The 22,097-nt window shown below is 43.8% G+C and overlaps 1 protein-coding gene across 1 annotated transcript in view; it reads left to right on the plus strand.

Annotated features, from left to right (window-relative positions):
- LOC135224101 (uncharacterized) overlaps positions 1-22,097 on the plus strand; it is a gene marked incomplete at its 5' end in the record, with an annotated part of 64,140 nt that overhangs the window by 27,468 nt on the left and 14,575 nt on the right. Inside the window, 3 exon segments of the mRNA XM_064263012.1 lie at positions 3,300-3,460; positions 4,902-5,059; positions 21,592-21,793. Coding sequence (XP_064119082.1) covers positions 3,300-3,460; positions 4,902-5,059; positions 21,592-21,793 — 521 coding nt within the window.

The following is a 22,097-nucleotide window of genomic DNA, read 5'->3' on the forward strand; positions in this document are numbered from 1 at the left end:
GACAGTGATATGGAAAGTGTTGAAGGTGAATGCGCATGGACTGAGGGCTATTTCTACGTCGGTAGCCTTCCAAAAGAACATGGCACTCAATGACATCTTGAATGCCACATTTTGGCGTAGTAATTCAGTGTTTGCCTCTCACTACCTTCGGGAGGTGAGGATTAACATACGAGAACTGCTACTCTTTGGGCCCACCTATTGTCGCAGCAGACAATATATTGGGGACAGAGAGTAGCATCTTCCTATCTTTTAGAAAATAATATGTTAGTTTGGACTTTTTAATTTTATTTCTTTTTATTTTTATTTTTATTATGTTTATGTAGGTGTTTAGTTTTTTGTGTCTTGGGTAGGCCGCCTTAGGCGGCCTTCCCTCCATTAGCCTTGGTTTTACGAAGTTTAACCAGATAGGCTAGGTCAGGTGGTAATGTTTTTGCTTCGCCCTCAATAGTAGGGTAAAATGTTTTTGTCACAGTGTGGTCACGCCCCCATTGACAATCATCTGGAGCGCACCAGCTACATAGGTCACGTCCTTGCTGGCACCTCCAGTGAAGCATTAACAGCATTCGGTGTCTAAGCAACACCTATATGATCGTCACATTGTGGTCACGCTCCCCGTGACAGTTCATTAGAGCGCACCAGCTACACAGGTCACGTCCTTGCTGGCACCTCTAGGAATGCAGTACCGAAATTGGAGGTCTATAATATAGGATCTAGTTGCATTGTGGTCACGCCCCCGTTGACAGATCCTCTAGAACTCAACAGCTTCACAGGTCACTACCTAGCTGGAGTCTCTAGTAAAGCAGAAACAGACTTGGGTGACGGTACTCACGAAGTCAGCTATGCTAACCAGTTAAGGAACCAAAATATCAATCATATATATGAAATTGTTTCCCAAAATCGAATCTGTCTCCCCCTTCCTCCAAAGGTGGGATTCAGCTATATATATCTGGCAGGTAAGATTCATGAACAAAATGATATTGTTATGATACACTAAAGTTTGTTCATACTTACCTGGCATATATATAATAATCAAAGTTGCCCACCCCCAACTACCCCCCCTCAGGAGACAGTGGCACTAGAAAAATCTGACAGAAAATGGGAATGGTTCCTTAAGCCCGCCTCCCAGCGGCGGGAATGGGTACTACCACCTGGCCGACCACTGCGTGTGCCGGGAGTTTTGAATTCTGTCGGACTTCGGAGAATACAGCTATATATATATCTGCCAGGTAAGTATGAACAAACTTTATTGTATCATAACAATATCATTTTTTCAAAAATTTACCATGAATCACAAAATTGTTTTAGAGACTTCAAATTTGTTTCAAAATGAAGAAAAATGATGGAATATTACTAGGCCGTAAGAGTTTTTAGCTTACAATTGCGTTTTTCAACTATTTCGGTAGAGTCAAATTTGACCGAACGTGATTTTTTTTCTATTTATCGTGATTTATATGCAAATATTTCAAAAAAAAGAGAAAAGCTACAACCTTCAATAATTTTTAGTTGTATTCTACATGAAATTGCGCACATTTTCTATATATAAACTTTATGTAACAGCTAATTTTAAATTGTGCAAACATTTCGACATTCGCACAAAAAAAATTCTGATTCTTGCGGAAGAGTTACTGCGCGGACATAAGGAAAAAAATTTTTTTTTTCATAAATTAACCATAAATCGAAATATTGTGCTAGAGGACTTCCAAGTCATTGCAAAATGAAGGTAAATGATTGAATATTACTAGAATGTAAGAGTTTTAGCTTACAATTGCGTTTTTTCGACCATTTCGGTAGAGTCAAAGTTGACCGAAAGTTGAAATTTTGCACTTAACGTTATTTATATGAAAATATTTCGAAACTGATAAAAGCTACAACCATGGGTTGTTTGTTGTTGTATTGTGCATGAATTTCGCACATTTCCATATATAAAACTTTATGTAACGGTAAATTTAAAAGGGTGCAAACATTAGGACAATCGCACGAAAAAATTTATCGGAAGAGTTATCGCACGAACGTAAGGAAAAAGTTTTTTCATAAATTCACCATAAATCGAAATATTGTGCTAGAGATGTCCAATTTGTTGCAAAATGAAGGGCAAAATGATTGAATATTACTATAATATAAGAATTTTAGCTTACAATTGCATTTCTCGACCATTTCGGTAGAGTCAAAGTTGACCGAAGGTTGAAATTTATGCACTTATCATTATTTATATGAAAATATTTCAAAACTGATAAAAGCTATAATCATGAGTATTTTTTTGTTGTATTTTACATGAAATTGCGCACATTTTCATATATAATACTTCATGTAAAGGATAATTTAAAATGGTGCAAAAATTATGTCAGTGACGAAATAATTTTTGATATGTGTCACTGATACTTTTTAGTGCGATAAGAAAGAAATTCGCGCCTGCGTAGCGATTGTAAACAAAACAAAGCCTTGATCCGTGAACTCCCAGCATCCCCCAAGGCGCGTGATTCAAAAGTTTTCGGCTGGTTGGCCTTTAAGTATTTTTCCGCGAATTTTTAAAAAAGCTTTTTTGAGCCGACGTATGATTTGTCCAATCGGCATACGGGAGACATTTTGACTCGACATTTAATACGTCCAATCGGCGTAAGAGGGTTAATGATGTCTTTACTTGAGAATGAGTCATAATACTCCCCCCCCCCTTCTTTTTTTTTCTATCTTTAGGAATGGTAGTGTTCTATATCATCTATGGTAGAAAAAGTATAGCTATATGGTAGAAAAAGTATAGCTATAGAGTTGGTTTAAGTATTATTTTATTTTGTATGTTAGTAGGAGGATTACATATTTTTGCTTTTAATCATTATGAAATTTTTGTCGTGATGAGTTGTTTCTTAACTTTGGAGAACTAGGGTTAGTCGAATGGTCTGTTAATAGTTGGAGAATATAGTTTCCTTTTAAGTAATTCTTTTTGCCTTATGTTTTATTACTCACTAAACTTGCTTGCCCTTAGAAGAATAGATTCTCTTATACTGTACTATAATTTAAAGGCTGCTAGTTTGAAGACCTTATTTATTATCGATGGAAAGAATTATCACTTTCAATATTGGAAATATTCTATTTAGAAAATATCTTTTCACCTTTGATTATAAGATTTTGAAATATGGATAAAGTGATAGTATATCAGAGGACTCAGGTTCTTCATTTTCAAGTTTTTGTGCAGATAATGTTTTTATTTCTTACTGTTTTCCTTAATAAATCTTGTACAATAGTACTGGTAAATCTGTAGATTAACCACCTACATAAACTTAAATGCTCAAAATAATTACTATTAGGAGTTGCAGTTCCACCTCAAGTAGCAGAAGCTATGCTTATGCAGAGTCCTCTTGCTACATCACTGTTGCAGTCATTCCTAGCAACTTCTTTGTGGTTTGGTTCTCCAGAGACTACAAACAAAAAAGTGGGCAGCCAATCAAAATTGAAACAGGAGCAGCAGGTAAGTGAAATAGTGTAATTGAAGAGGTTTTGCATTTCTTTTTGTTTGAAATAGGTTGCTTCTTTTACAAGTAATATGAGGAGTAATTGTCAATCGATTTTTTTTTAATGTTACAGTAGTCTGTACCCGAGATTTTTGTATCACACAGGTGTATACAATCACTATGTTCCAGTTCCATTAATCATAAGAAGCCTTACATTGTTGCAAACAGCTCTTTAGTTGCACCATCTTGTTAGATATTGGTAGAAAAGTGCCCAGTGCTTTTGACCAAACCACCGGCCAGACACCTGTTGGTCATTATTCTTATACATTATTTTTTGTCAAGAGTTCTTGCTATTGGGAAAATTGCATCTGTTCTTTTACAATATATTGTCTGGACATTGCTTTGCCTTCAAGAGGAGGCAACCACCCACAATAATTATCACGGAAAATATTGATCATTATTCACTACATAAAATTTGCAGTGATATGCATTGTAATTTTGGATTTCCTCTCGGCAACAACTCTACTTAATAGTGGTAAAGTACAGTATTCCTTTTATACCTGTGAATAAATGAAGAGGCATTTAGTAAATTTTGTAAGATGAGTGTTTTGCTTTCATTTAAAAATTTTGCCATAGAAATATTTTTGCAGCTTTTCAAAAAGTTGCTAATTGTTTAAATGAATTTTTAAAATCTCTTATCAAGTGGCATTTTAGTTTGTAGAAATGTTCAGTATGGTATATAGTTCTTAGCACAACATTGTTGTTAAAGCAATGGCTATTTTGCATGGTTATGTCAAAAATTGTCAAGTTGTCATATGTAGAAATGAAATGTTCAGAAAAGGGGAGGGTATAATAGTAATAAAAATGAAGAATGCCCTAGAAAACCACATTAACAAGTTTGTTTCATCCACCATTTTATTTAGATTAATGATTCTGTTGATATAGGGAAGCCTGCGCCAGTCATATGAAAGGCAAGAATTTTCACTCTTGGTCTGGTTAAACTACATAAACTAGAACAACAATTATCCACAAAAAAGAAAATAGCTTAGCAAGTAATGTAAGTGAAAGTTTGTAGTATTAAACTTTACAGCAGGGATTCCGTCCCTTGCAGTGCACTGAAAGCCAAAATTCTCCGTAACCCAAAGCATCATAATTATAATGGGAATAAATAGCACTTACAAAACCGTTAGGACACTGTAAGCGCCATAAAGCAGGTAACTATGCTGTAAATCTGCTTACAGCACCAAAAATTCAGGGTTAATGGTGCCATGAGCCTATCGCCAAAAGTCCGGAATGATGTGACCCGAACCAGACGTAACTTGGGGACTTCCTGTATATATTAGGTAGCATAGAATGTTTGTATCAATTTTTTGTGTATGTAGTAAATAGTGTAGTTGAAGGTTTGCATCAGTTTTTTAAATATATTGTCGTATTACCAGTTGGCAATCTCTATTCTAGGTTCCAGATGATGTAACAAGGGAGATGCTTGCATTTGCGGCAGGCTCTACAAAGGATAAAAAGAAACGCCAGGAACTGAAAAATACAGGGCAAAGTTATATAAATACCAAAGGAAAGCTTGTGAATGCTAAGCGTGTGTGGCCCCAAGATTGTAGTAGGTAAGTTATGGCTTGTCATATTTTCTTATTCCCCAAAGTGCTGTAAGTAATCTTGTGGATTTTGCTAAATATTGGGCCTGGTGTAAAATAGTATTGATAAATTTTCCTTAATCTGTGTATAGGATAATCATGAATTTTGTTGAATAGGTAATTAATAGTAAACTATACCCTATCGGCTCCTATACTGTGGTATTGGCGTTGTCCCCCATGTTGTCTAGTTTACTCCTCTGGAGTTTTAAAGACCTATCCTTCCCATTTACCCCATTTTTAATCTGTGCATCTGTTAATGTCTCCTTGGAGCTATATATCTCTGGTTGTTCCCTGTTGCCTTGACTTCCTTATAAAATCTTTCCATTCTTCCAGGTCTCTGTTTTTCATATAGATCTGATTACTAAATCTTTTGAACCTTTCTTGGGATTATCTCATGCTACTGGATTTCCGCACCTTTAATTGTTACTTCTTTTTTTTTAATTAAATTACATTGGTAAATTTCAAGCTTGCAGAAGCTCTCCTATTTGTTGATACTATATAGTATGTATATAAATATATAATTATTGGCAGCTATTTCTTTCCATTAATAGTATTCATAACATTTTTCTATTCTTATAGCTTCTTTTATACAAACTTAGTTCCAGCTTTGCCATTTACTCAGAATATATCATTGTTTTTTCTTTGTTTTTGTGTACGTTTTTATTGTCAAAATACAAGGTGCTTTTGCATGAATGCCATACCAGATCAGAAATATCTATTTATGTTTTGTAGTCTTCATAAAGGTTTGTCAAAACAAATAGATGATTAATTGGGTCATGAATGTCTTACTGATAATACTAATACACAAGAATGCCAGGGCTACATTTATAGATTTATTACTGAATGTTGTATATGAATACAAAACTCATATATAACACTTCATTTATGTAAGTAAATTAGTTAAGGGAACTGAAAAAAATATTTACATTAAGAATGATGCCAGCATGAAGGACGATTAAGCGACTAACTTTCCTAGCTGTTCAATGTCTTTATGCCCTGAGGTCAGCTTAACATCTGAGATAGGAACTGGCAGCAATGTAAACAAAAAAATTCCGCGTTTAAGAAGACAGTTGTTTTATTGTTGAAAGCTAGAAAATGTGAGGGCTCTTAATGATTAGCAAAAATTTATCAGAAACCAATTATATTTGCATTGTATATCTTATGCTGTCTTCATCTACCTACAAAGTGAGTTGGAATATGAAGGAGCCAGTAGGTTTTAGTTAGGTCTTGAAAAAACCTAGTAGCCTGTACTTTTATAATGAGATAAAAAATTCTTTAGACGATTGTAAAAATATATATATATCTTGAGTTTTTCTTATCAGGATATTCTTGAAGACAAAATTGCATTCTCTTTTGTTAGGCTAATAACCTAGAAATTGTCTAAATGATATCTTGCCTCCTCAGATAGTTTACTATGAAGTGAAGACTTGAAAGAAAGTAGCAAAGCAAAATTATACCTAGAAGTTGTAGTGAGAAAAGAAATGAAAAATAGAGTAGATACTGCATAGTATTTAACAAAAAAAGTTGGAGGAGACAGTAAGGAAGATGATAAAAATGCACAAGGACACTGAAATGTGCAGATTTTAAGTAATATCAGTAATGAAGATGCAGATAATGTAATCATATTTCTCCAAAACAATTAGTAAATGCAAAACGTAATGTCAAATTTTCCTAAGAAATTAATGTGAAATAGAATGTACAGCATAAAAATGGTTGAATTAGAATACTGTAGCTGATTTGTGAATTTTTTGTTTTTTTTTTTCTTTTTTCATAAAAGGATATTGATATGATAAAAAGCCATTTTTCAAGGCTGAAGAATCAAGTAAATGGGAACCACTGGTGGAAAGTGCAATTGGTGATAAGTTGTGTTTGATAAAATTGTCATAAAATAATTCCGCATGTGTATTACAAGCAGTTACACTATTTATTTTTTGTGGTAAAACCACAACTTTTGAATTCATTCCCAATACTGAATAGAATAAGTAAATATAATTTGTTCCGACACGGCATACAAACCTTCGGTCCTTTTACAATAGGAAGGTTACTAGCGGCAGCTGGATAGGTCGTAAGTTTTTGAACAAGGGGTTCGGTAGTTAACTGCTTGTCCGACAGGCGCGCGTGCGACTGGGAGGTAAACAATCACTTTTGCTTTCGGCCTGCTGGCGTGTAGACGTGTTTATCATTGCTCTCTGCCCGCTTCATCGTCGTTGCTTTCGCATGGTTGTGTTTTTCTTTTTCTATTTATCTAGTGAAACTGAATTGTAAGTACAATCATTTCATCTTTATTTCCATTGAATTCAATTGTGAATTAAAGGATCTTGGTTTCTCCACGCCCTCCGATTACCCGAGTGCGGGACTGAAGGGCGTAAGTGCGGGAATTCATTTTTCCCAGAAATGATCCTCGTATTGTGTATGCTCGGTGTGCCGAGGGCGGAGAGAGCGCTCGCTCCGAGCTTATATTTTGGTTGGAAATGTGTAGATGAAAATCGTAAGTAAGTACCCTTTTCATTTATATTTTTTGAACTGTATGCTCGTTGCCGAGCGAATGTGCTCGGCACGAAAACTTATTCTGTATGGAAGTGGAATCGCAAGTACAGTATTCTTTTTCATTTCATATTTTTATACATGCAACTTACCCGGCAGATATATACTTAGCTATAGACTCTGTCGTCCCGACAGAATTCAAAACTCGCGGCACACGCTACCGGTAGGTCAGGTGATCTACCATTCCCGCCGCTGGGTGGCGGAATCCCGACCATTCCCGTTTTCTGAGCCAGATTTTCTCTGTCGCTGAGGCCGGCAACAACTGTTGTTTGGTCTCTCCTGATTGGAATTCTGCTCATTTGCCGAGAATTGGTTGGACTCATTTGGTGAAGTACTCTTGTTTATTCTCGGGATTGGCATACGCTTATTTTGGACTGGATTAGGACTTGGATTTGGTTTTTTCTATTAAGATGGCTGAAGTTAAAGTAACACCTAAGTTTAGGGTTTGTGCAAGGGAAGAATGCAGCTAGAAGCTCGAGTAGATCTTGTTCTTTTGAGCCTGAATTAGAAACTAACAAGCTAGATGATGTTTCTCCCATAACCTCAGCCCCTTCTCCTGTGTTGAATCTAAGGATTTCATTTTCAGAAATGGAAAAAAATCAGATCCTCGATCAGGGAGCTTCAGGAGCAGCTTAAAGCTATGGAAACACAAGGTAAGAGTGTCAGTGAATACAGTGACCCCAGTGCAGTGGAGGGGGCGTCTGATCGGCTCCGCATTGCTCCTAGGCCTAGACCGCTTCCAAACTCCCAGGACCAGGGGAGGAGGAATGTCAAAAGCCGCAGGGAGGATGTGGAGCATCCCCAACGATCAGGCGTCCCTTCGGCAGATCCTGAAGTAACGACCCAGGCTGCCTTGGATAGCCGTAGAAAAGGCATCCTGGAAGAGTGTTTTTCTGCGTCGGACTCCTCCTCGTCCAGGCGTGGATGGAGCTCTGCTTCGAAGTCTCGTCCTCTGAAGAGATCGTGGGTAGCGCCGAAAGGAGACGCTTTTGATTCAAGCCCAGAGCGATTTCCAGAGGATTTTCCTTCGACTAGTAAGAAGGCGAGAAGACCGTCTCCAGCGCCTCAAGATCCGACTAAGCTTTTCCTGCTTAATCTACAGGAGCAAATATCCTCCTTGGTAGGCGCTCTACATAAGGATTCGTCTCGAAGAAAAGACTCCTCCCTTCCAGTGAAGAGATCGAAGTTTTCTTCTCCTGGTAGGAGAGAAGTTTCTCACTCTAGCAGGCGCTCGTCACCGGAGAGAGACTCTCGTTCTCCCTTTAAACGATCCTCTCCTATCTATAAGGAATGAAAAAGTTCCCAGCGGTAGCCGCTCGCAGAGCAAGAGATCAGCTACGTCTCTTAGGAGAAGTCAGGAGTCGGACTCCTCTTCTGAGGATCAGGATAGGCGTCAAGAGCCTAAGAAGCAGGAGCTTTTTAGACACATAGATTGACAGAGCCTAGTAGGCGCCAAGAATATCACAGGCGTATAGAGCCTAACAGACGCCAGGAGTCTTGTGAGAGGCGTCAAGAGCCTACCAGGAGTCACGACAAGCGCCAGGAGTCGAGCAGGCGCCAGGAATCAAGCAGGCGTCAGGAGTCGAGCAGGCGTCAGGAGTCGGGTAGGCGCCAGGAGTCTAGCAGACGCCAGGAGTCGAGCAGGCGTCAGGAGTCAAGTAGGCGCCAGGCTCCTTGTACGAGCTTAGGTCAGAGTAAGACCCCTTCGCACTTTATGAGTTCTTCGGAGAGTAGGAGCCCTTCTCCTGGTAGGAAACAGGTTCCTGAGAGAAGATCTCGTGCGTTTAAGAACTCTATTGCGCCTTGTAGTAGCAAGGATTTGTCACACGGACGACATTCTTCTTCGTTTGACAGAAGTCCCTCGACAACTAAGAACCGCTCTTTTCCGAAAGGATCCCCTACAGCCGGAGGACTTAGAAGAAGTCTCGGATGAAGAATTACCAGTGGATGTAGTAGTCTCTGATTATAAGAGATTGTCCTTGTTGTTGTTGTTGCAGGAGTTCGGGGATAAGCTTCAACCAGTGGATCCGCCCTCTCCAGGATCTTTGCTATCAAGCACGAAGTCTCCAAAAGCATCCTCATTTGATAAAAATGCGGTTCCAAGTCCCTTAGTATGAAAAAAAACAAAAACGTTCGAAAGGATTTGGAGAATGGCTTAAGAATAGAAGAGAGGCGGGCAAGACTGTTTTTTCATGCCCTCCTTCAAAGTTGACGGGTAAACCTGGAAGATGGGTACGATACCCAGGAACCTATGGGCTTAGGACTGCCTTCATCGGCAGACGCAGATTACGCTTCCTTAGTAGATTCTTCAAGGAGGCGCGCTCTACTATCAGCAAAAGCTACTTGGGGGATGTGTGAACTGGACCATCTACTAAAGGGACTCTTTAGGACACTCGAAGTATTCAATTTTATGGACTGGGCTTTGGGAGCCCTTGCAAAGAGATCCCAAGATCCCGAATTTGTCACTATGGACGAATTATCGAGTGTATTATCGTGTCTGGACAGAGCGGTGATGGACGGTTCGGTGGAGTGGCTGCTCTTTTTGGATCGGGAGTTTTGAAAAAGAGAGCAGTGTACGGGTCTTTCTGTCCAAGTCAGTATCTCCTCTACAGAGGTCGGCCTTGCTATATTCGCCACTTTCGAACCACTTTTTCCCACAGGACACGGTGAGGGATGTAGCAAAATCATTAGCTGGAAAAGCCACACAGGATTTACTGACACAGTCAGCAAAGAGTTTCAAGCCTGCTGTTCCTTTTCAAAAGAAGGATAAAGCACCTCTTCAGCAGCCCTTTCGAGGAGCCTCTTCCTCCTCAAGAACCCCTTTTAGAGGTAAAAGACCGGATACCAGAGGAAGACCTTCCAGGAGACCCGCAGGGAAGGCAAAATGAAGAAGAAGTCCTCCAGATAGGCGGTAGGCGCCAGACTGTCGAACTTGCCAGAGTCTGGGCGAAGAGAGGGGCGGACAGCTGGACCCTCTCGATCCTCGAGAGAGGATACCTCATCCCCTTCAGGGAATATCCTCCCTTAACAAGAACTCCAAGGGAGTTAACAGCGAGATACAAGGATCCTGTCAAGAGTCAAGCTCTCCTGCAAGCAGTAGAACTTATGTTGCAGAAAAGGGCAATAGAACCGGTTCAAGATCTCCATTCACCAGGTTTCTACAACCGTCTATTCCAGGTACCAAAAGCCTCGGGCGGGTTGGAGGCCGTTTTGTTGGACGTAAGTGCGCTGAACGTCTTTGTGACAAAGAAGAAGTTCTCGATGGAGACCTCTTCCTCTGTACTTTCTGCTCTTCGTCCAGGGACTGGATGGTATCCCTGGACCTTCAAGATGCATATTTCCATGTGCCAATTCATCCGGCATCAAGGAAAATACTAAGATTCATGTCACAGGGAAGAGTGTTTCAATTTCGAGCGCTTTGCTTCGGACTTTCGACGGCCCCGCAAGTCTTCACGGGTATCCTAAGGAATGTGGCGCATTGGCTACATTTAGAAGGGATCAGAATCTCGATGTATTTGACGACTGGCTAATACGAGCAAAGTCGAAGCAACAGTGTCTGGAGGACCTTTCGGTAACATTAAAGATGACGCAGTCATTGGGACTCCTAGTCAACCTCGAGAAGTCCCAGCTGGATCCCCAGCAGAACATAGTTTATCTGGGGATTCGGATGGATTCTCGGGGTTTTCTAGCGTCTCCATCAACAGAGAGAATAGAGCGCTGCCTTACAAAGGTGTCAGTATTTCTAGGGAAAGAGCATTGTTCCGCGAGGGAGTGGATGAGTTTGCTGGGAACCATTTCCTCGTTGGAGCAGTTCGTTTCCCTAGGGAGACTGCACCTAAGACCCCTTCAGTATTATCTGAAAGGGGAGAACTGGGATCAAAGTTCCCAGGACTTCGAAGAGTCATTCAGGATAACGGACAAGGTCAAACAAGATCTTCGGTGGTGGTTAGACCCGAAGAAACTCGGTCAAGGAATATCCTTGCACATAAAGAGCCCTCTCCGAGCGTTGTTTGCAGACGCATCGGACGTAGGGTGGGGAGCAACGTTGGATTCGCAAGAATGTCGGGAACCTGGGAAAGGAGCTCAGGTGTCCTGGCACATAAACAAAAAGGAACTGAAAGCCATTCACCTAGCCCTCCTCTTGCACTTTCAAGAACAGATATTAGGATCGATCATTCAGGTCAATTCCGACAACACGACAGCCCTAGCATATATCAGGAAGCAAGGGGGAACTCATTCATTCTCCCTTTACGAGACAGCGAGGGAGTTGTTGCTTTGGGCGCAAGAGAAGCAGATCTCTCTTCTAACGAGATTTATTCAGGGAGAGAGAAATGTTCGAGAGGATCTGCTAAGCAGAAGAAACCAAGTGCTCCCCACCGAATGGACTCTCAACCTCAAGTGTGCGATCAGTTATGGGGGTTATCGGGAAGGCCGAACGTAGACTTGTTCGCAACCAACTGGAACAAGAGGTTGGAGAATTATTGCTCCCCCATCGCAGATCCAAGAGCAATAGCGATAGACGGCCTCCTCATGGATTGGAAGGGAATAGACGGGTACGCTTTTCCCCTTCAAACTGGTAGGGGAAGTAATAAGAAAGTTTGCCTCCTCAGAGGGAACGAAATTAACTTTGATGGCCCCTTTTGGCCAGCCCTAGATTGGGTGACAGAGTTGCTGGAGTGGATAGTGGATCTTCCCAGATCGCTCCCACTAAGGAGCGATCTTCTCAAACAACCCCACTTCGACAGGTATCACAAAAACCTCCCCGCTCTAAGTCTGACTGCCTTCAGACTATCAAAGGACTCGTTAGAGCGAGGGGGTTTTCTCGCGAAGCTTCAAAAGCAATCGCAAGAGCCAGGAGACCATCCACATTACGGGTGTACCAGTCGAGTGGGAAGTGGTGTTTAGAAGATGGTGCAGGACGCATGAGCTATCCTCTTCCAGTACCTCTATAACCCGACATTGCAAATTTTCTTCTTTACCTTAGAAGAAAGTGTGGCCTAGCTGTATCTACGATCAAGGGGTATAGAAGTATGCTGGCCTCGGTGTTTAGGCATAGGGGTCTGGATGTGTCGGACAATAAGGATCTACATGACCTTATTAGGTCTTTCGAGACCTCAAAAAGTCAGAATAATAAAAATCCCAGTTGGAACTTGGATATAGTGCTTCATTATCTGATGTCTGAAAGATTCGTACCTTCCAATAATTCTTCTTTTAGAGATTTGACAAGGAAGTCTCTATTCCTGTTCGCCTTAGCCACGGCAAAAAGGGTGAGTGAGCTTCAAGCGTTAGAGGGCAGAGTGGGTTTTAAGAAGGAGGCTGCAATTTGCTCTTTAAGCCTCTCTTCTTAGCCAAGAACGAAAACCCATCAAAACCGTGGCCTAGAAGCTTCGAAGTGAAGGCACTCTCTTCTCTTACGGGGGAAGAACAGGAGAAGACCCTTTGTCCAGTAAGAGCGCTAAAATTTTATTTACAAAGAAAGTCTCTTTTGGGAGGTACGCAAGAAAGTCTTTGGTGTTCGGTCAAGGATCCTACAAGGCCAATATCAAAAACGCCCTTACGTTTTTCATTAAACGACATTATTAAGGAAGCGCATCTTAAATGTGGTGAAGAACAATTTAAACTCCTCAGGGTAAAAGCACACGAAGTGAGGGCCATAGCAACCTCAATGGCTTTTCATAAAACGTGGTCCCTTCAAAATCTAATTGAATCCACGTATTGGAAGTGTAACTCAGTGTTCGCCTCTCATTATCTAAGGGATGTGAGAGTTACTTATGAGAAGTGCTTTTCACTGGGAGCGTATGTGTCCGCGGATTTAGTGCTGGGAGGAGGAGCTGAGGTTAATCCTAATTAGTTAGGTTATGTAATTTTAACATTATGGTGTTTGGTTTTTATGGTTGACTGAAAGAGGGTATAGGAATAACCCTTTTCAGTTCTTAGATTTAACATGGTTAGGAAGGTCAGGTGGTCGGGATTAACTTTTGGTCTCCTCGTTGTGCATTATGTAAAGCCTAAAGCTCTGTCATGTAAGAGGGCTAGCCCCCATTGATAAGATACAGGTCCAGGGCTCTGCCATGTAAGCGGGTAAGCCCCATTGGTACGATCCATGCAGGTTCTGTCGCGTAAGCGGGCTAGCCCCCATTGACATGATCCAGAAGGGCTGTTCGGTCATAGGTGGTTTACCTCACTGAAGCTCTTGAGGCATGCGAGGACTAAATGACAGTAATCATGAAGTCTTCGGCCCAAACAGGTAAGAACCAAGGATTGATATCCTACAACAATTGTTTCCCGTTATTAAATTTTTTTTTTTTTTTTTTTTTTTTTTTGTTTTTTTTTTTTTTTTTTTTTTTTTTTATATATATAGCTGTCTCTCGCCCTCCACCAAGGGTGTCAATCAGCTAAGTATATATCTGCCGGGTAAGTTGCATGTATAAAAATGATATTGTTAAGATACAATAAAGTTTTATACATACTTACCTGGCAGATATATACGATTAAGGGCCCACCCAGCCTCCCCTCAGGAGACAGGTGTAAGAGAAAATCTGGCTCAGAAAACGGGAATGGTCGGGATTCCGCCACCCAGCGGCGGGAATGGTAGATCACCTGACCTACCGGTAGCGTGTGCCGCGAGTTTTGAATTCTGTCGGGACGACGGAGTCTATAGCTAAGTATATATCTGCCAGGTAAGTATGTATAAAACTTTATTGTATCTTAACAATATCATATTTATTTTGATTGTAGCAATACTCATTTTGGATCAGTTTCCGTTCTTACTCGGAAATTGATCCTTTCCCCATTTTATTTGAATGAAGTGAAATCGCAAGTGCAGTATTCTTTTTCATTTTCATATTTTATTGCGATTGCATTATTTACTTGGATCAATGTTTCCGCTCTTACCCGGGAATTGATCCTTCCCCTTTTTATTTTGTATGAAGTGAAATCGCAAGCGCAGTATTCTTTTTCATTTTCATATATATTTTGATTGCATCAAGTCATTATGGATCAAGGTTTCCGTTCATAATCGGGAATGGATCCTTTTACCCTTGCGCTCGGTACCGAGGGCGCAAATGCGCTCGATCTGAGCTCTTATTTATTGTGAAGTGAATCGTAATGCAAGATTCTTTTTCATTTTATTCCTTTTATTATTGATTGCATCAATATTTATTTGGTTCAAGTTCTGCTCAGTCAGGGAATTGATCCTTATGCCCTTGCATTCGGTGCCGAGGGCACGATTGCTCTCGGGCTCTTATTATTATTGTTGGGTACATGGGTGCTGTGCGGGGGTGGGGAACGAGAAACCCCCCCCCCCCACTCAGCTCCCACAGATGGCCCTTCCCCTTCGGGGGGGGGGGGGGGGGGGGGGTTGGAGGAGGAGCAGGAGGAGGAGGAGGTTACTGGGTTCTTCTCCTCGCCCGATCCGTCGAGTGCGGGGGAGGGCGCTCGGTGCCCGATGTACAATTGTATTCGGGGTCTTCCGCTCGTTCGGTGTGGGGCTCACCCCCCCGCGCAAGGGGACTTCCCCCCCACTAATCACTACTACTGTTATATCTGCAGGTGCTACTGCCACGAGGGTGGACCTTGGTGAGGTATGGGCGTCCTTCGATTTGCAGGGCGTGCCTAGTGTCCAGGGGCTGCGGTTCTATGTCTGGGCCTGCTGCGGTCACCCATGGAGTGGTGATCACGACAACGATATCGACTCCAGGTGACGACGTCCCTCCTCACCTGGTGTACTCGCCTCACGTGGTAACAGTCTTGCCTACAGCCGCTGTGAAGTGCCGTTCGCCGTACCGAGAGGGGGTCGTGCCGCCGCCGCTCGTGGTTGCCGCGCTGCCGCGACCACACTTCCGCTGCCCTAGAGCTCGCCCCTGGACCTGCCGCCGGTACCAGGATGTTGCTGGCTGCTGCTCCACCTCCTGTGTTTCCGGTGCTGCCTGCCGTACCTGCCGATTCTGTGCTGACTGTCCATGCAGTTGCTGCGCTGGCTGTCCCTGCCGTTGCTGCGCTGGCTGTCCCTGCCGATGCTGTGCTGGCTGTGCCTGCTGTTCCTGAGATGCCCATACCTGCTGACGTCGTCCCTGTTCGTGGTGGTACTACCCCAGACTTTGGTCTGTCGGTACAGGTGCGTCCGGGCCCTGTGGCTTCGGCTACAGCAGCCCCGGCTCCGCCCTGGATGGCAGATCTTACGTCTGTCCTGAGGAAGGTGTCGTCGTCGTCGTCTTCATCTTCTTCATCGTCGTCGGCTGCCGCCTCTTCCCCTTCGACTTCTAAGGCTTCACAGCCGAGGAAGAAGGAGGTTGCCTCCTCCCTCCTAAGAAGTCTCCCTCGGGAGCTTCTCGGGACCCGTCTCACCTCGGTGGGACGGGAGGGTTCCTTCCGCTGGTCCTCCTGCTCCTTCGGGAGCGGGGCCCGTCTCTTCTTCCGCAAGGAAGAAGACTACGGGGACCAGAGGGGTACCGGCTAACACCGGTACTTCCTCGCCTGGTGTCAGTGGTTCTGCCACTGCATCAGGGTCCTTCTCGGCCTCTCGTTCGCGGGAGGTACCGAGTGTACGGTCGCCTACCAGCGACCGTGCAGCCAGGAACCAGACCTCTGAGCTCGCTCAGCGTCAGGTTCACGGCAATGAGCGAAAGACTGGTGACAGCCGCTCACGCGACTCACCAGACCAGCTCTCGCTCTCGCGGCGACCAGCTGGCTACCCGGGCTGACGTGACAGTCCACGACCGGCCACGGGCTGAGGCTGGGAAGAGGTCCCCCCGTTCGCCGGTGCCAGCCACGGCTGGAACCAGCGACGTGACCTGCCGTGAGGACAAGCACCGGTCTCACCGTGACAGTGGAGCCTGCAGGTCGCCTGACCGTCGCTCTCACAGAGAGCGATCGGGTACGGCAACCAGCACCAGCTCTTCTGACACTCGAGATCGGGGCCACTGTGCTCAGTCCAGCCGTTCTCCACAGCGAGACGGTTCGACCAGGCCTGCAGCTCGATCGCCACCGCGGGTTGACGATCGCCTGCAGCCCTCCAAGCCTGCTGGTTCTGCCAGTGAGCGAGAAGGGAGCGTCAGGTCTGCCTCTCCCGTACCTTCAACCTCCTCGGGTTACACCGGGAGGAGCGAGGTATTGAGGAGTGATCGTGAGGGGTGCGCCCCTCATGATCCCACCACGACGCCCTACGTGCCAGGCACGTTTCTTGGACCGGCCAGGACGTATGCGCAAGTGGCTGGAGGAGACCGAGAGGGCTGTCGCTGTTCCCCCTTCTTAGGAGGAAGGTTCTCGTAATATGCTCTTGTTCGAAGGGCTTAACGGTCCTACTCTGCAAGATGCTGTGACTTCCGAGATCCAGAGGAACTTTGCCGAGGTTATGGCGCTGATTCGTCAGCACAACGACCTCGGGGAAGGATCGCCGCTCCCACCACAGAGCCACGTCTCGGCTCGAGTCGTTTGGGGCCCGATAGGGAACCCAAATCGACAGTGGGTCTGCCGCGATCGGAGCTTGCCGACTGTGTTGAACCAGGTAGTCTCTCGTCTCCGGACAAAAAGGCTCTCTCAGTTCTGGCCGTCGAACAAGCTACTTCCACATCCTCTACTGTGACAGAGGCATTTCTACGTGTCTTCGGACACCGTATTTGAATACCCCTTCGGTCCTCCTGAGAGGTTTCGACCTCGACGAGGACTGGAATGAGTCGGAGGACGGTATCGGCTCTCTCCTGTCAGGTGTCGATCAGCCCCACCCAGACGACGTTCACAGTGGCGGCAGACCCTTACCTACAGTATGAGTTCGTAACCCTCCTCGGGAAAACGTTTTCTCCTGACGATACGTTTTCCCAGACTCTGAGAAGCCATCGCCTCCTTTTTTCTTCTCCAACTGCTAGTTCCGCTGGGAAGGCGAGCCAGTATCCCATTCCTCCCCCATTCCCTCTCTCCTTACGGCTACGAGGAAAAGGGGAGGGATCCTACAGAGATTTCTCTGTAAGATCCCACGTTAGGGACTGCGCTACCGGGGGGACCTTCGGGTCCTATCTGACATAAGCCCCGGTCTTTGAGGAGGGATCCTGCCCCTTTCTCGATTTCTACGGGAATTGAGAGGACCACCAGCCGATATCGTTTGACGAATTCGGTGGAGGTTTCGCAGAGTGCTTAGAATTCTGCGGAATTTCTAGCGCACTCAGAGTGTTCGAGTTTTTTACGATCTCCAAACACTTAGGCGAGACCACGGTCCAAAGTGAGCGAGAATCCCCGATAATTGTTACACGATAATCTGGAACCTCGCTTATGCTCGAATTCCTGTAATTTCTAGCATTTGGAAGAAGACTGCTGCTGAAAGAAGAGTATCTCACAGTAGGCGATTAACCTGGAATAGAGAAGAACGGACGGGAACTTCTAGTTTGGCTTGAACTATCGTCTTCGGTATTCTGTTCACCATTGAAGCTTTCCTTTGGGAAAGACTTCTCCTTCACTCTCTTGACTAGAGAACGAAGGCGGTCGATCTCCAATCCATATTCTCATTCTCGAGGGGAAAAGAATTTAGGATGGAGGTCGTTTTACAGAACCTACAAATATACTACGTATATTACCCTCGCGACATGATTCTTTTAACAGTTGAATTGTCCGGGGGGTAGGCGCATACCGTAGTTAACTCTACGGTTTGTGACCGAGACGAATTGTATCTTAATTGAACTGCAACTCGGGGTTGCCTGCAACCTCCCAGCAGTTATCAGTTTCGATTTTAGATACTTGGTATTGTCACGACAACACCAAATCAGCTTTTGTGTTTACCGAAATCCGTTTCGTTTAAATATAATTGCTCGAGCGTATTCTTTATGCTCGATGGTTCTAGCCGAACGTATTCCTTCGTGGAAGGGATTACCTGGCAACTCAGGATGACGAGTCACCGAGAGCTACTGCGTATTGAACTGCCTGATAGCAGCTCAGTATCAGCTAGGTCTCCGAGATGCACGGTCGGTTACGTCTCTCTCTCCCCTGGTTTGATTGACTACCGAACCGTATCTCTACCCAACAATCATGGACTTAGGTCTCTGATTAACGGGGTTTCTCGCAATAATGAAGGACTATCTACTGCTGTGAAGCTCGATTTCATCGCCTTCGACATTGTGAGAATTTTCAACAGAGATATCTCTTGGACTTTTTCATCTTTCTGTTTACCGCACGGTAACAGAAGTCTGTACTAGTCTCCCGCTGCATCGCACCGCGATAATGCGAATGATTTTTGCAGACATCTGAGTTTGTCTTCAAAATATCTCTTATTCGCAGGTGTGCAATTATGCATTGTTCGCCCCGAATTAACAGATGTGTCAGAAGACATCGCCTACTCTCCGACCTGACAGCTCTACTTCCAAATGTTCAGCCCATGAGAAGCAGTTCTTCAGGCAGTATTTCCCTGTGTCTTCATTACTGAAAAGCGCTCCGCTTTCATTGCAACTACGATCCTCACCGGACAGCAATGAATAGCGGTTAGCGTTCTCAGTCTTTGTAGCACAGGTTCAGAATCTTGAGAATCCTTCTCTCGATTCAGCTGTGAAGACGTAGGTTGTACACCTTCGTCTTCAACGACACATAGTGTTGTTTCTCCTTAGCTGAGAGTCAACTATACTATGAGATATCTTGCCATCAGGGACCTCGGTCTCTAGAAGGCAATTGACTTTCGCCTGTTGGGCACATGCCTTAAGAGAATCATCACCTCGCCGTCCGGCATCGGTGATGAACAAATTTTTTGTTTAGTCTCTTGGCATAACCCTTTTAAGGCGAAGGTCACGTGACTTGCTCGGGTGCTTGGACAACTTGCCTCCTACCAAACGCAGTCAGTCGGCAGCTGTCAGAGCGCCCAAGTCAGTTACGAACTTCGCTGTGGACTTAGTTCGGTTGTTCCATAACAGTCTTTTCTTCGTCCTAACGGCTTGTCACAGTACCCATACCATCGACACCCACCATTGAGTGTCGGTGTCCTATCCACTACCGAGAAGAAGAACTTCACAGCATGGGGATAGGAGAATGTGAGACACTTCGCTGCAGACGGATAGACCAGTATGGGTACAGGACATCACCGAAGTCGAGAAGAGGGATAGGTCATACGACCATTCCCTTCTTTTCCTCTGAGGTAATTGCATGACTTTTCCTGCGAAGTCAAGCATCCAGGGGATGGGGATTCGTGACGCTCGATTTCATACCGAACTTCGTAGCGAAGACTCAGAACCCTTCGGTTCCTGACGATCGGTTAGAGTCCTTCACAATCCCCTTCCTAATGGACTTCACCGCTTCGATGTGAAGGAGATGCTGCTTTGTCCTGTGAAAGCGCGACCGCGCTTTCTGAAGAAACTCGACATCCCAGGCTGAGTGTTGAAGACTCTTCGTCAGCACCAAGATGACCTAGAAGTACACTCCCTCGAGTTACACAAGAACTTCTCCGTGGCGCAGATACTGAAGGCAGGGGTCTGGTACAACCAGACCACTGGCACCTCCTTCTACCTTTTGGATATTGCCCACAGGTCCTTGGATCGTTTTCCTTGGGACCCGTGGTGGCTGCTCAACACGTTGTGTAGCTAACCCAGACCCTAGCAGGCTGAACAGCATCGAGTCCTGGTGTGACTGTAAGAATAGATAAGTGAATGAGAGAGTGACTGGCTTCTCTTCCTATCTTTTTCTCCCCCTCTACCTGTGGGTAGAGGGATACGGTCATCACCTTGCTGGATAAGGACGAGATGCAGGTGAGCTACTCGACAAGAGCCCCATCCTATCCCTTTCACTAGGGATGGGAGCAAATATCCACCACTTCCTCCTACAAGGGGGGGGAAGTGGATGCCAACAAGAGACAAACCATAACTTTGTTGCCTCTTGCAAATAGGAACTTGTTCTTGCTTGCTGGTACGAAGAGAATACGATTCGCCTCTCTCTTAGTACTTGGTCCAGAGGTCTGACCATTGATCCTGCGGTGCACACCCCGATCAATCGGACAGAGGCTCGAATCCCTCCCTCGCTCTTACGACCAGGGAGGCATTCCAAGGTTGGGCGAACACCAGTCTGTTCACAAAAGACTCAGATTCCTCCCACCAAGAAGTGAGTCTTCCTATTGTAAAAGGACCGAAGGTTTGTATGCCGTGTCGGAAACTAATGACAATTTGTCCAAAATTGCATTTTTTCCTAACTACAAACCTGAGGTCCTTTTACACATAGTCCCACCTCATGCCACCCCTCACTCTGCAGTTTTTGCTTGGGCCAAAAGCAAAAGTGATTGTTTACCTCCCAGTCGCGCGCGCGCGCCTGTCGGACAAGCAGTTAACTACCGAACCCCTTGTTCGAAAGCTTACGACTATCCAGCTGCCGCTAGTAACCTTCCTATTATAAAAGGACCTCAGGTTTGTATAGTTAGGAAAAATGCAATTTTGGACATATTGTCATTTTTGGTATTTTTTTTATTGATTTGGGTATGGGTATTACTACTATTAAATTGAAATTGTGAGATAATTGAAACCTTAAAATGTTTTACTTGTAACTAACTATATTATTAGGTAATTTTAAGTCCTACTAAGCAATTCAAGTAACATCACAAGAATATTTTGTTGCACAGTGTCTCTTGAAATCCAAATTTGAGATAACACTGAATGCACTAGATCTAAGTAAGTTTTATGAAATATTGCAGTGTCTGTGATTCTCAGTCTGATAATGTAATTAAGTAGTAATTTAGTTCTGATTGTGTTGATTTGATCAGAGTGATTTTTAGGAATGTGCTGCCAAATGCTGCTGTTAACAGTATTAGATTTGATAATGTTTATACTTGTAACTTTGGCTGTATTATGGTAATTTTCATACTATATGAACTATACTTAATGTGTATTGTATAATATTTCGTTATTGTAACCTTTGCTGTTAACCAACCCATTTATGTTGAATGATCTGTATGGGTGATGTATTACTAGAAATGAACTTTTCATTGGAAATAAAATATTTTTCAGATGTCCACTTAAATGCAACGCTCGCATCAGTGAAGAAGATCGTCAGAAGATATTTGCAGAATACTGGGGCCTGGCAGATTATAACCTCCAGAGAGAATATCTTGCAGCTCACATGCAGCGTGAAGAAAAACTCGGTCCAAGCGGCCTCTTACGTACTGTGATACTATATTTTCTTACCCAAGGAAAAGACAAGAAACTGCAGGTAAGTAGTTTTAGGATTACCCAGTTATATACGTGTATATATATTTTTTGTACTATCTTGTTTAAGACTCAGAGGTCTGGAAAAACTAAGCCCTATCAATAACTATCTTGTTTAGCGTTGTAAGGGTGGTGCAGTCAGTAACTTTTAAGGAATAGTTTTTAACTAGTTTTATTGAAGACATTTTCAGTTGTCTCACAGTTTCATAAATTGATTGCAAATTCCCAAGATAGAGAAGTTATATTAATTTGCTTCATATTTAGTGTTCGAGGTCTTTCTAATTTTTCTTTATAAAGCCCCGTACACA

The sequence above is a fragment of the Macrobrachium nipponense genome, chromosome 10 (assembly GCF_015104395.2).
Source record: "Macrobrachium nipponense isolate FS-2020 chromosome 10, ASM1510439v2, whole genome shotgun sequence".
Taxonomy (NCBI): Eukaryota; Metazoa; Arthropoda; class Malacostraca; order Decapoda; family Palaemonidae; genus Macrobrachium; species Macrobrachium nipponense.